Source organism: Chiloscyllium plagiosum, unplaced genomic scaffold (genome assembly GCF_037043375.1).
Source record: "Chiloscyllium plagiosum isolate Xiang-an unplaced genomic scaffold, Cpla_swu_hap1 HiC_scaffold_1, whole genome shotgun sequence".
NCBI classification, from domain to species: Eukaryota; Metazoa; Chordata; class Chondrichthyes; order Orectolobiformes; family Hemiscylliidae; genus Chiloscyllium; species Chiloscyllium plagiosum.
This window is the reverse complement of record NW_028270139.1, coordinates 161080509-161095211: the sequence shown is the minus strand read 5'-3', so window position 1 is coordinate 161095211 and position 14703 is coordinate 161080509. Positions and strand designations below refer to the sequence as shown.

The window sequence follows — 14703 nt, the reverse complement described above, 5'->3', positions numbered from 1 at the left end:
GTAAATTGAGGAATTTGGACAGTTTGATTAAATCTTTTCACATCTGTGATGCCTCTTGGAATCAAATTACTTGATTTCCATTTCATTACACCAGTTTTCATAATAAAGTTTGCAGGCTTTTCAGTAGGACTTTGAAACAAAGACAATGTAAAAGTGGACATGAAGTTGGAATAAGTGATTAGGTTAAATGGATAAACTCCAGGTTTGGACCACAGAAATACCACAGACAATACTGGAAACTATTATAGCATTCCTTCAAGTGGAAGAGCTGTCACTGACCACCTTAAAAGAGATCATAAAAGAAAGGTTAACTGAATTGTAGGATAAATTAGAAATGGAGTTGTTTGCCACAGCTAAGAAGGCAGACATACCTGAAGAACTTGCACAACATTTGGGTTTAATAGAAATAAAGGAGAAACTGGACTCTCTAAGTAGTGAGGCATCAGAATTAGTTCATATTGAGTTACAATTTAAGCAGTTTGATTAAGAAAACGGAACTAGACCCTTATAAAAAAAATCTGAATTTCAGAGAGAAGATAAGATAAGAAAAGGGAAATGGAAGTGAAAGTGATGGAAGTGGAAAGGCTGGAATGAAGCATGTAAAAAAGAAAGCTATTCTTACCACTAAGATTCTGGTCTCAGTCAGTTCAGCTGGATCACATCCCAGCAGTATTGTTCCTTCCTGGACCAGTACTGGTGCCAGTGTTCCATGAAAAAGTACCCTTCCATCCAATGACACCTTCTTCAGCCATGTGTTCACTTCACTCATCACCATACCATATGTCAATTTGGATATGGCGTGGGACATAATCTAGAGACTATAAGTTTTGAAGTCTTATTCTTTAATTTACTTCCTAGTACTTTCATACAATACCTCTTGCCTACACTTCACTATGTTTTTGGTCCCAATATCTTGCCAATCTCTGTGGTGCAATTAGTCAGCACGTTTGGCTGTTAACTGAAAGGTTGGAGGTTCGAAACCACCCAGGGATGGAGTGCTCATTGTTCCCACTCCAACTGCTTTCTTGGGGCGGCAGTGGCTCAGTGGTTAGCACTGTTGCCTCACAACACCAGGGACCCAGGTTCAATTCCAGCCTCGGGCGACGGTCTGTATGGAGTTTGCACATTCTCCCCGTATCTGTGTGGGTTTCCTCCAGGTGCTCCGGTTTCCTCCCACGGTCCAAAGATGTGCAGGTCAGGTGAATTGGCCATTCTAAATCGCCTATAGTGTTAGGTGCATTAGTCAGAGGGCAATGGGTCTGGGTGGGTTACTCTTCGGAGAGTCGGTGTGGACTTGTTGGGCCTAGGGGCCTGTTTCCACATTGTAGGGAATCTAATCTCATATGGATCACAATGGCTGGATCCACCTATTCCATCTTCATTATCTCTTTGAGTTTTCAGACTGTCATATTAGCATCAGAAAGATAGCATCGGGAATTATGCAGAAAAGAAACTTTGGCCGCAAGTCTATTAGGCAATAATCAGCACATAATATCCTAGTGTTTTTTTTTCTTAAGGTTCATCCTGAGCAATTCTGTGATGTAGGACTCTGTTCTCCATAGGTCACAAACTGTTCCTAAATGCATAACAAGATTAACATCAACTGCAGCTGGAGGTCCATCAATTACGTGAAAGCTGCTCTGTGGTCTGCCTGATACTTACTGGTCTTCCAATGACTGAGTTGCAGACTGGAACATTCAAAGTGGAGGACTATGTACTCAGGGGTGCACTAAAGCTTTGTGTAGTCACCACAAGGATTCAGTGGGAAAAGTCACTGTCTAACTTCATTTAAGCCATGATATGCTGAGGAACTCGAATGTGTAGAACCCACCTGGACTGTGTGCCTTACCAACAATGTATATTGTGAAGACTAACAATAGTGAGGGATCTCATATTGGAATTTCCAATTTGTACTGGTTTCCCGTCAGGCTGTATGGCTGACTTTTTTTTGTTTTGTTATTCACTCATGAGATGAGGGCTGGGTCAGCATTTATTGCCTGTCCCTATGGAATGTATTTTGAAAATATTATGACTATTACAATCATACTGTATGGTCAAGTTAAACTTTATTGCAAATTCTGCAATATTCATTAAAATGTTTCGTAAAGCATTTTATTTTCAGTTTGAGAGTGGGAAACTTGGATTGGAAACAACTGTGATTAAACTCTCAGACAATGAACCTGGGGAATGGTTTTGAGGAACAAGGAAATGGCAGAGGAGTTAAATATATATTTACCATCAGTCTTTATGATGGAAGACCATAAGAAAGCTAGCACAGAGGTGCAGCAGGTAAATAGGAAGCCTATTTCAAAGGGATTGGAGTATGAGATTAGGAGAAGTCTCATCTGGAATACTGTGAGCAGTTTTGGTCTGCTTATTTAGGAAAGATATGGTTTCATTAAAGACTTTTCACAGAAGGTCCACTGGGATGATCCCTAGTATGAAGGGACTGCCTTAGGAGCAAAAACTAAACAGGTTGGATCTCTACTCACTGGAATTTAGAATAATTTGAGATGATTTTCCTGAAACATGTGGGATTCTTAGGGGGCTTAATAAGGTAAATGCTCAGAAAAGGGTGCCAAATTAATTCTGCGATGAGGAGGAATGTCTTCTCTCAGAGAGTTGTGAATCTTTGGAACTCTTTGTAACAGAGAGCTGTGGGGAAGAGTCCTTATACATATTTAAGGCTGAGATAGATAGATTGGAATCAAGGGTTATAGGAAAAAGCAGGAAAGTGGATGAAAGAGGAATGTTGGCGATCAGCCATGTTCCTACTGAATGGTGAAGCAGGTTCAAGGTGCCAAATGGTCTAGCCCTGTTCCTATTTCTGTGTTCTTATTTTCAAACTGTGTAAGTCAAAAGACAGAATAACATCTTGACTCTGCATCATTCTTACAAAGGGTGTACCTGTATCACTAATTACAGAATATTCCACAACTGTTCATTTTAGCTGCTTCTCCTCTCTCTGGACACCTCGATCAGCAAGGCGTAATGGTCCACATTCTGCTCCTCGGATGCTGCCTGACCTGCTGTGCTTTTCCAGCACCACTCTAATCTAGACTCTGATTTCCAGCATCTGCAGTCCTCAATTTTGCCCATTCAACTTTGTCTGCCATAGATTAGTCTATATTTTAGTTTGTTGTAAGTTTATTTATTTTTCTGTGCATGAGCCTGCTCTCAGCATCAGAACAGTGGACAAACATTTTAAATATTTATTCCTTTAAGCTTACACAAGCCAGTACAAAAATTATTATGGAACAGGGTCTGCTTGTTACCTTCTAGGCAGGTTCAAAGGTGCACACCTAGACAAATTAGGAACACAGTGTGGGAAGCATGAATAAAGTAAATATAAATACCTGTCTGTATGGCTGTTCAGGATGATTTTGTTCCTTACGTTGTACTTGCTTTGGTTGCTGACGGTAAGGAGTTCTGACCAAAGTTCCTCTGAGATGTTTATACAGATTACTTTTGAGACACTGTGGGTTCAAAGTTGATTCCACATCGAGCCCTTCCAATATGCCCTGTAAGAATACCAAATAAACATTGTTTTGTGAGGTTATGGATCGCAGAACACCTGAAGAGTCAGTGGGGAACATATTCCTGCTGGGACTGTGATGAAATGAATGTTCCCAAGAAGTTAGCTACTCTTTTTTTTCTCTTTCTTGAACCTGTGCATTAACATATTTCTTACATATCTAAGCATCATACCAGCACTGAAATTCATATGCCTTAGTACTCACTGTCCACTGGAATAGTGCCAGATGATTGGAGAGTGGCAAATGTTATTCCCTTTTTCAAGAAAGGGAATTGTATAACCCTGGGAGTTACAGACCAGACAGTGGTGGGCAAATTATTGGAAAGGATTCTGAGACAAAGTTTATAATTATTTGGAAAAGCATAGTTTAATTAGAGGTAGTCAGCATGGCTTTGTGATGGGGACTGTATGCGTCACAAGCCGTACTGAATTCTCTGAGGATGTGACAAAACACATTGAAGAAGGTGGAGCAGTGGATGTGGTGTACATGGATTTTAGCAGGGGATTTGGTAAGATTCCCTATGGTAGGCTCATTCAGAAAGTAAGGAGGCAAGGGATAAAGGGAAATTTGTCTGTCTGGATACAGAATTGGCAGGACGGTAGAAGACAGAGAGTGGTAGTAGGTGGAAAGTATTCAGCCTGGAGCTCGGTGACCAATGGTGTTCCGTAAGGATCAGTTCTGGGAACTCTGCTCTTTGTGACTTTTATAAATGGATGAAGAAGTGAAAGGGTTGGTTAATAAGTTTGCTGATGACATGAAGGTTGATGGAGTTGTGGATAGTGTGGAGGGGTGTTGTAGCTTGCAATGGGACATGACAGAATACAGAGCTGGTCTGAGAAGTGGCAGATGGAGTTCAATCTGGAAAAGTGTGAAGTGATTCATTTTGGAAGGTCAAATTTGAATGCCGATTGCAGGGTTAAAAGCAGGATTCTTGGCAATGTGGAGGAACTGAGGAATCTTGGGGTCTGCATCCATAGAGCCTTCAAAGTTGTCACTCAAGTTGGTAGGGTTGTTAAGAAGACATATGGTGTGTTGGCTTTCATTAGCAGTGGGATTGAGTTTAAGAGCCACAAGATTATGCTGCAGCTCCATAGAGCCATGGTTGGACAACACTTGGAGTATTGTGTTCAGTTCTAGTCACCTCATTATAGGAACGACGTAGAAGCTTTTGAGAGGGTGCAGGGATTTACCAGGATGCTGCCTATACTAGAGGGCACATCTTATGAAGGAAAGTTGAGGGTTAGAACATAGAAGAATACAGCGCAGTACAGGCCCTTCGGCCCTCGATGTTGCGCCGATCCAAGCCCACCTAACCTACACTAGCCCACTATCCTCCATATGCCTATCCAATGCCCGCTTAAATGCCCATAATGAGGGAGAGTCCACCACTGCTACTGGCAGGGCATTCCATGAACTCACGACTCGCTGAGTAAAGAACCTACCCCTAACATCTGTCCTACACCTACCCCCCCTTAATTTAAAGCTATGCCCCCTTGTAATAGCTGACTCCATACGTGGAAAAAGATTCTCACTGTCGACCCTATCTAAACCCCTAATCATCTTATACACCTCTATCAAGTCACCCCTAAACCTTCTTTTCTCCAATGAAAACAACCCCAAGTGCCTCAGCCTTTCCTCATACGATCTTTCTACCATACCAGGCAACATCCTGGTAAACCTCCTCTGCACCCGTTCCAGTGCCTCCACATCCTTCCTATAGTATGGCGACCAAAACTGCACACAATACTCCAGATGTGGCCGCACCAGAGTCTTATACAACTGCAACATGACCTCAGTACTCCGGAACTCAATTCCTCTACCAATAAAAGCCAGTACGCCATATGCCTTCTTCACCGCACTATTTACCTGGGTGGCAACTTTCAAAGATTTGTGTACATGGACACCAAGATCCCTCTGCTCATCCACACTACCAAGTATCCGACCGTTAGCCCAGTACCCCATCTTTTTATTACTCTTACCAAAGTGAATCACCTCACACTTAGCTACATTGAACTCCATTTGCCACCTTTCTGCCCAGTTCTGCAGCTTATCTATATCCCGCTGTAACCTGCCACATCCTTCCTCACTGTCTACAACTCCTCCGACTTTCGTATCATCCGCAAACTTGCTCACCCAACCTTCTAACCCCTCCTCCAGGTCATTTATAAAAATGACAAACAGCAATGGTCCCAAAACAGATCCTTGCGGAACACCGCTAGTGACGGCACTCCAAGATGAACCTTTGCCATCAACTACTACCCTCTGTCTTCTTCCAGCCAGCCAACTCCTAATCCAAACCTCCAACTCACCCTCAATGCCATACCTCCGTATTTTTTGCAGTCGTCTACCATGGGGAACCTTATCAAACGCCTTACTAAAATCCATATACACCACATCTACTGCTTTCCCCTCGTCCACCTCCTTAGTCACCTTCTCAAAGAATTCAATAAGGTTTGTGAGGCACGACCTGCCCTTCACAAAACCATGCTGACTATCCTTGATCACATTATTCCTATCCAGATGTTCATAAATCCTATCCCTTACAATTCTCTCTAAGATTTTGCCCACAACAGAAGTGAGACTCACCGGCCTATAGTTACTAGGGTTATCCCTACTCCCCTTCTTGAACAAGGGAACCACATTTGCTAGCCTCCAATCTTCTGGCACTACTCCTGTAGACAACGAGGACATAAAAATCAAGGCCAATGGCTCTGCAATCTCCTCCCTTGCTTCCCAGAGAATCCTAGGATAAATGCCATCAGGCCCAGGGGACTTATCTATTTTCACCCTTTCCAGAATTTCCAACACCTCTTCTCTACATACCTCAAAGCCATCCATTCTACTTAATTGTGACTCAGTACTCACATTGACAACAATGTCCTGTTCCTGATTGAATACTGACGAAAAGTATTCATTCAGTGTCTCCCCAATCTCTTCAGCCTCCACACGCAACTTCCCACTACTATCCTTGACTGGACCTATTCCTACCCTAGTCATTCTTTTATTCATGACATACCTATAGAAAGCCTTAGGGTTTTCCCTAATCCTACCAACTAAGGACCTTTCATGTCCCCTCCTTGCTGCTCTTAGCTCTCTCTTCAGGTCCTTCCTGGCTACCTTATAACTCTCAATCGCCCCAATTGAACCTTCACGCCTCATCTTTACATAGGCCGCCCTCTTCCATTTAACAAGGGATTCCAATTCCTTATTAAACCACGGCTCCCTCACACGACCCTTTCCTCCCTGCCTGACGGGCACATACTTATCAAGGACACTCAATAGTTGCTCCTTGAACAAGCTCCACATATCAATTACACCCTTGCCTTGAAGCTTACTTTTCCAGGCCACACATCCTAAGTCATGCCTCACAGCATCATAATTTCCCTGCCCCCATCTATAACTCTTGCCCTGTAGTGCACACTTATCCCTCTCCATCACTAGAGTAAAGGTCACCGAATTGTGGTCACTGTCCCCAAAGTGCTCACCTACCTCTAATTCTAGGGCTTTTCTCATTGGAGCGAAGAAGGATGAGAAGTGACTTGATAGATGTGTACAAGGTGATGAGAGGCAGAGAATAGAGTGGATAGCCAGAGACTTTTTCCCAGGGTGAAAATGGCTTTCATGAGGGGGTATAACTTTAAGGTGATTGGAGGAAGGTTTAGGCGAGATATCAGAGCTAGGTTCTTTACACAGAGAGTGGTGGGTGCATGGAATGCACTGCCAGCGGTGGTAGTAGAGTCAGATACAGTAGGGCCATTTAAGTGACTCTTGGATAGGCACATGGATGATAGTAAAATGTAGGGTATGTAGGTTAGTTTGATCTGAGAGTAGGATAAAAGATCGGCACAACATCAAGGGCCGAAGGGCCTCTACTGTGCTGTAATGTTCTATGTTTATTTATGTGATAGCCAGACTTTTAAAAGTAAATTCTATTTGTATGGAAGTGTCAGTACCCTCCTTTCAAATCTATATGAATAACCTACACAGGCACTCACCTCTATATTACTTAGAGCTGTTTCTGGTGGTTCATCAGATCTGTAAGGAAGATCACAAGGTAGAAGGAGTTCTTGCACTGCTACAGGCTTCACCAGGAGTGTCAGTGAGGTGGAAGGCAATATGATGTAATAGGAGTTAACATGAACAGACCAAGTGGGTCCCACAACCTGAGGTTCTGAACGAGCGAGAAGCATCAAGTCTTTTTTCTATGAAATTAAAAGAAAAAATGCAGCAGTACACGCAACTCTCCAAACAACTTGGCAATCAATTAAACACTTCTTGAAATGTAGTCCAATACAGCAAGGCATTGATGACAAGTAATTTGTTTTCATCATGGCTGTTCAGGGCTAACTCTCCAACTCTTCTTTGAAATATTATGGGATTGCATACTGTGGCAATGTTGTGGCTTTAAAGGGTGTGTTTTGTCTTGGTTTCTTTTAGAAACAGATTTGGGGACGGCGGCGGGCAGTCTATGAGAAGATTTCTGAGGCCTTGGGGATTTTTTTTTAAAGTTGGAACAATAGAAGCAACCCGAGTGGATGTAGTCAAACTGTCACAGATCAAGGATTTTTAGTTAGTTTTCAGCAGTTGGTGTTGAGATCTTGAAGAAGTGGAAGCTATTTCTCCCACTTTCGATTACAGAGAAAAGCTGGGGTTCTCCTCCTAGGCTACTGAATTGCATGTGTGACAAAATCTGATTTCTGAATTTGCCTTATTCCAAGGGTGTGTTTATGGGATGTTAGTACATCGAAATAGTTAATTAGTTATAGTTACTGTATATTACTCTGTTAAGTTTGCCAATAGAGTTGTTATTCCAAGTTCTTTTCTTTGTTGTATTTTAACTATAGTTTGAATAAATTATGTTTTGCTTAATGTCCAGTAGTTTGACCAATCAAATTGCTTCCAGAACATAACTCCTGACATCTACCTTTCAAATAAGAAAAAGTTAGGGTATAGGCTACATTCTTAATATATTTGAGTTGTTCTGATCTGGTCCATAACACTTACAAACATTGCAAAATATGATGCTGGTGTTTATCATTTTGTTTAAAAAATAGCACTTCGAGGGTATAGTGCAGATTATTTGTTCAAATCCCTAGACTGGGGCCTGAACCTATAACTAGATTCCTGACTTCAGAGGAGAGAGGGCTGAGGCACAGCTGAAAAATTGAAGAATTCAAGTTATTAACAATATTATTTCCTACCAGTTCAATGCAGTATCATAGGATTTGTTCACAAGTTACCAGGAAGCTAAATGGTGGCACAATGGTTAGTGCTGCTGCCTCACACTGCCAGAGACCTGGGTTCAATTCCCACCTCACGCAACTGTCTGTGTGGAGTTTGCACATTCTCCCTGTGATTGTGTGGGTTTCCTCCAGGTGCTCTGGTTTCTTTCCACAGTCCAAAAAAATATGTAGGCTAGGTGAATTGGCCATGCTAAATTGCCCATAGTGTTAGGTGTAGGGGAATGGGTTTGGGTGGGTTGCTCTTCGGAGGATTGGTGTGGACTTGTTGGGCCGAAGGGCCTGTTTCCACACTGTAAGTAATCAAATCTAACACTGTCTCAGCCACAGATATTCATTTTCATTGATAGCAACTTATATATGTGATTACCTAACAATGTACACCATCATTCAATGTGAAACTACAGATATTTTCTTTTACCAAGGCTTGCAATTCTGACATGTATGTATCAATGTTATAGAGTCATAGAATCATAGAAATGTACCACATGGAAACAGACCCTTTGGTCCAACCTGTCCATGCCAACCAGATATCCCAACCCAATCTAGTCCCACCTGTCAGCACCCGGCCCCTATCCCTCCAAACCCTTCCTATTCATATACCCATCCAAATGTTGCAATTGTACCAGCCTCCACCACTTCCTCTGGCAGCTCATTCCATACACGTTCCACCCTCTGCGTGAAAAAGTTGCTCCTTAGGTCTCTTTTATATCTTTCCCCTCTCACCCTCAACCTCTGCCCTCTAGTTTTGGAATCCCCAGCCCGAGGGAAAAGACTTTGTCTATTTATCCTATCTATGCCCCTCATAATTTTGTAAACCTCTATAAGGTCACCCCTCAGCCTCCGACACTCCAGGGAAAACAGCCCGAGCCTGTTCAGCCTCTCCCTGTAGCTCAAATCCTCCAACCCTGGCAACATCCTTGTAAATCTTTTCTGAACCCTTTCAAGTTTCACGACATCTTTCTGATAGGAAGGAGACCAGAATTGCATGCAATATTCCAACAGTGGCCTAACCAATGTCCTGTACAGCCGCAACATGATCTCCCACCTCCTGTACTCAATACTCTGACCAATAAAGGAAAGCATACCAAATGCCTTCTTCACCATCCTATCTACCTGCGACTCCACTTTCAAGGAGCTATGAACCTGCACTCCAAGTCTCTTTGTTCAGCAACACTCCCTAGAACCTTACCATTAAGTGTATAAGTCCTGTTAAGATTTGCTTTCCCAAAATGCAGCACCTCGCATTTATCTGAATTAAACTCCATCTGCCACTTCTCAGCCCATTGGCCCATCTGGTCCAGATCCTGTTGTAATCTGAGGTAACCCACTTCGCTGTCCACTACATCTCCAATTTTGGTGTCATCTGCAAACTTACTAACTGTACCTCTTATGCTCGCATCCAAATCATTTATGTAAATGACAAAAAGTACAGGACCCAGCACCGATCCTTGTGGCACTCCATTGGTCACAGGCCTCCAGTCTGAAAAACAACCCTCCACCACCATGCTCTATCTTCTACCTTTGAGCCAGCAAACTGTATCCAAATGGCTAGTTCTCCCTGTATTCCATGAGATCTAACCTTGCTAATCAGTCTACCATGGGGAACCTTGTCGAACGCCTTACTGAAGTCCATATAGATCACATCTACCGCTCTGCCCTCATCAATCTTCTTTGTTACCTCTTCAAAAAACTCAATCAAGTTTGTGAGACATGATTTCCCACGCACAAAGCCATGTTGACTATCCTGAATCAGTCCTTGCCTTTCCAGATACATGTACATCCTGTCCCTCAGGATTCCCTCCAACAACTTGCCCACCACTGAGGTCAGGCTCACTGGTCTATAGTTCCCTGGCTTGTCTTTACCGCCTTTCTTAAACAGTGGCACCACTACGTTAGCCAACCTCCAGCCTTCCGGCACCGCACCTGTGACTATCAATGATACAAATATCTCAGCAAGAGGCCCAGCAATCACTTCTCTAGCTTCCCACAGAGTTCTCGGGTATACCTGATCAAGTCCTGGGGATTTATCCACCTTTAAGCGTTTCAAGACATCCAGCAGTTTCTCCCATGTAATCTGGACATTTTGCAAGATGTCACCATCTATTTCCCTACAATCTATATCTTCCATATCCTTTTCCACAGTAAATACTGATGCAAAATATTCATTTAGTATCTCCCCCATTTCGTAAGATGCTTTATATTTAATATTGCTTGGAGGACTTAAACTTTTAAAGATTGTGGAAAGTTTATTTCGTTCAAGTTCTGTGGACATACCTGGAATGGTTTGTTTACAAGAGGTCATTATAAGTTCACCGTGAACACTGAACTTTGTTTAAACAAGGCTTCCTAGAAATCTGATAACTAGTGATAACGTTACTTTGCTATAGATCCTGTTAGGGCTGATTTGAATAAAGACTGGCTTGGACAGGTGTTTATTTTTTCTGGTTAATTTGGAGAAAAGACTGCTAAGAACCAGCTGATTGATTAATTATTTTTATATCATTCACAGGTTTTGGGTGTCACTGGCTAAGTCAGCATTTGTGGCTCACCCCTAATTGCCTAGAGGGCAGTTTAGATTCAATCACATTGCTGGGCTGTATTTGATGACACTGATGCATGCGTAACATGTACCACTTTGAATCACGAGTGTGCAGATTTTGAGGAGGTGCAGGCAGAGAAAATAAGCCTGGTGTGGGGGCAGACAGGCATGGAGGAGAGATAGGAAATTCTGGTGAAAGGGGAGGGAAGATCAGGATTAGTTGGAGGAGGGGGAGCAGGAGTGGAAGGTGGGGAGAGGTTCAGACAACCCGGTAAGAGGGAGAGGCAGGGAGATAGAGAGATATGGGGCAAAAAAGGAGGGCCCAGGAGTTCAGGGATTGTGGTAGTGATCCGGGGGAGAGGGATTCTCAGCTGCTGGGCCATTCTTGTTGTCACCACCCCGCAGCAGGTTTTCAAATCTTTCTGAAATAACTCCACAGAGGCCAGTATCCCAAAACCACATCACCCTTTAATTACATGTGGAGACTCCTTAACACAGTTCCAGCTCCCTCAGAGCCAGCTCTCAGAGTGAAAAGAACTTCTGACACTCCTATTTATTTTTAAAATTTGTGTCTGAATCAAGCCTCCCAAATAATGGCATGATGCCAGAAATGCTTAGCCCAACTCAAAGACAACTCTTGCAAGTGAATTTCTTTAGGAGCGTGCTTTTCTCTCATCACCTTGAGATGATTCCACTGAAGCCAGTATCCCATCCACCAAGTCACCTTTTATTTACATGTGGAGAGTCCTTGACACTGATCCAGCTCCCTCAGAGCCAGCTCTCAGAGTGAAAAGAACTTCTGACACTCCTGTTTATATCTGTCAGCCAGGGCTCCCTGAATTTGGCTGCTAATCTGGTCCAATCAGGGAATACATATTATATGAGGTCCACCTGGATAACAATCACTATAACCCTACCCCCTGAGTCTGAGGACTTAGGCCAATCTTTTTTTGTGTAGCTTCTTCTGGGGGATTTAGCACTGGGTCAAGTTTCTCCAACTCTGCCTCTAATACCAGTGCCATATAACATACAGTAGCTTGCCTCTTGTGCCAGGAGGGTCTTGGAAAAATTTATTCTCCTTTTCAAGCAGCAAAGGCATCAAGGCAGCGATATTCATCAAGTCCATCTCAGATTCTGAGGTATCTTCAATGCTAGATGGAGAGGGAGAACCCACAGATCCCAGAACAGACGGAAAGGTAGTCAAGGAGTTGGGCAAGTTTTGTTCCTGCACTGTTTGTGAGTTTGTCAATTTCATATGGTCCACATGCATATTCAGGACCATCGCACCTACCCAAACTTTATATGTCTCTGGACCTAACTTCATTTTCAACATGCCTCTTACCCATGCAGGGACATTCTCATGGTTAGTTTGGACTGCTCTTTCTGCCACACCATTGGTTGATGGATAGTATAGCAATGTCCTAATATGAAGAATACCATTCGACTTCGAAAATACTCAAATTCCCTGCTGGTAAACAATGGCCTATTATATGTAATCGACACTTCTGTGAGTCTCTATATTGCAAAAGATGCATGCAGTTTTTCTACCATCATTCTTGTGTTTGACAAATGAACTCCAAGCAAGTTCAGCCATTTTGAGTGGGCATAGATAATGACTAAGAGCATTGAGACAATGAAAGGACCTGCATAGTCAATGTGTAACTGAGTCTCGGGTTTACCTGGCTATTCCCATAAATGCTGAAAATGTGTTGCTGGAAAAGCGCAGCAGGTCAGGCAGCATCCAAGGAACAGGAGAATCGACGTTTCGGGCATAACCCCTTCTTCAGGCTTATGCCCGAAACGTCGATTCTCCTGTTCCTTGGATGCTGCCTGACCTGCTGCGCTTTTCCAGCAACACATTTTCAGCTCTGATCTCCAGCATCTGCAGCCCTCACTTATTCCCATAAATGTGAAGGAACTGCTGGCGATAAGTTTTGTCCTTGTTGGCACTCTGGGCACAGCCCAACCAATGCAGCAATGTCTACATCCAATCCTGACCACCATACAAAATATTTCACCAACATCTTCATTTTGGAAACTCCTGGGTAACCCTGGTGGAGTTTAGCCAATATCTGGAGACGACCTTTATTCGGGTCAATCAGTCTTGCTCCCAATAATAATATGCCATCCTATATTGTGATCTGGTCTCTCTGGGTCCAAAACGGTTTCAATTCTGGTTGTGACGGCTCTTTGGTTTCTCCCATCACCACCAGCTGTTTCAATTTTGCCAAGACTGGATCTTTCTGCATCCAAAGTCTGGACACACATCCAGCTATGACCGGATGTGTGTCCAGAAAATTTAAAACCATTATGGACTCTTCCAGTAGCTGTAGTATCGGTGGTGTATCTGCAAGCAGAAGGTGGCTCAATGCATCCACATTTGCTACTTGGCCTCCCGGACAGTATTCTAAGGAATTATACACACTTAGTATTAGATTCCATCACTGAATTTGGCCTGAAGCTATGGGTGGTACTGGTTTGTTCTCTTTAAAAATCCGAGCGGTAGCTACTTGATGAAGGAGCAGTGCTCTGAAAGCTAGTACTTCAAAATAAACCTGTTGGACTATAACCTGGTGCTGTGTGATTTTTAACTTTGTCCACCCCAGTCTAACACCAGCACCTCCACATCTTGTCCTCTTTAAGTAGACCTGGCAGGGGTTATTATTGCAAATTTACATCCACAAAAGCATTGGTGGAACTTTCTGACTCCAAATATGACTGCAAATCTTCTTTTTCTATCTAGGCATATTTATGCTTTGCATTAGCCAAAGTCCTGGATGAATACCCTGTTGGGCGTTCCTCTCCATTGGCACCTGTGAGCTAATACTATCCAATTATCCTGGTATTGCATGTCAATACCAGATCTCGCTTGGGATCAGTGTGCCAACACCTTACAGGGTGACAGCTGTTTCTTTACTTCTCTGAAGGCTACGACTTGGCTACGCGACCATTTCCATGGCTGACCCTTTTTTAAGATTTTATGCAAAGGATGGAGGCCAGGAATGTATGAACTTTCCAGAATAGTTTACTACCCCTAGGAAGGACCTAAGCTGCAGTACTAATGTGGAAGCTGGAGCACCTTTAATCACCCTCATTTTATCTTCCAATGGGTGTAATCTGGTCTTGTCAACTATCTAAACCCTGCTGGTCACTTGGGGTGCCTGAACACACACATTTTTCCCTTTTATGACATTTCCCCATCTAGGAGAAATGTCTAAGTACTATGTCCAAGTTCTCTAAGTGCTCCTGTTTGGTTTTCTCTGTTATTCGCACATCATCTAGATAACTGGTGATCTGGGGTAGACCTTGTAAAATGTTCTCCAACGTCCACTGAAAAATTGCATAGGTTGACAATACCCAGAACGGCAGTCTTGTATATTGGTAC

General features: G+C 43.0%; 1 protein-coding gene across 1 annotated transcript in view; it reads right to left on the bottom strand.

Annotated features, from left to right (window-relative positions):
- Positions 1–255: 255 nt before the first annotated feature.
- m1ap (meiosis 1 associated protein) overlaps positions 256–14703 on the bottom strand; it is an 85059-nt gene continuing 70611 nt past the window's right edge. The window contains exons 8-10 of the mRNA XM_087983010.1: positions 7532–7738; positions 3357–3521; positions 256–282 (exon numbers count right to left, since the gene is read on the bottom strand). Coding sequence (XP_087839136.1) covers positions 256–282; positions 3357–3521; positions 7532–7738 — 399 coding nt within the window. The remainder of the gene's footprint in view (positions 283–3356; positions 3522–7531; positions 7739–14703) is intronic.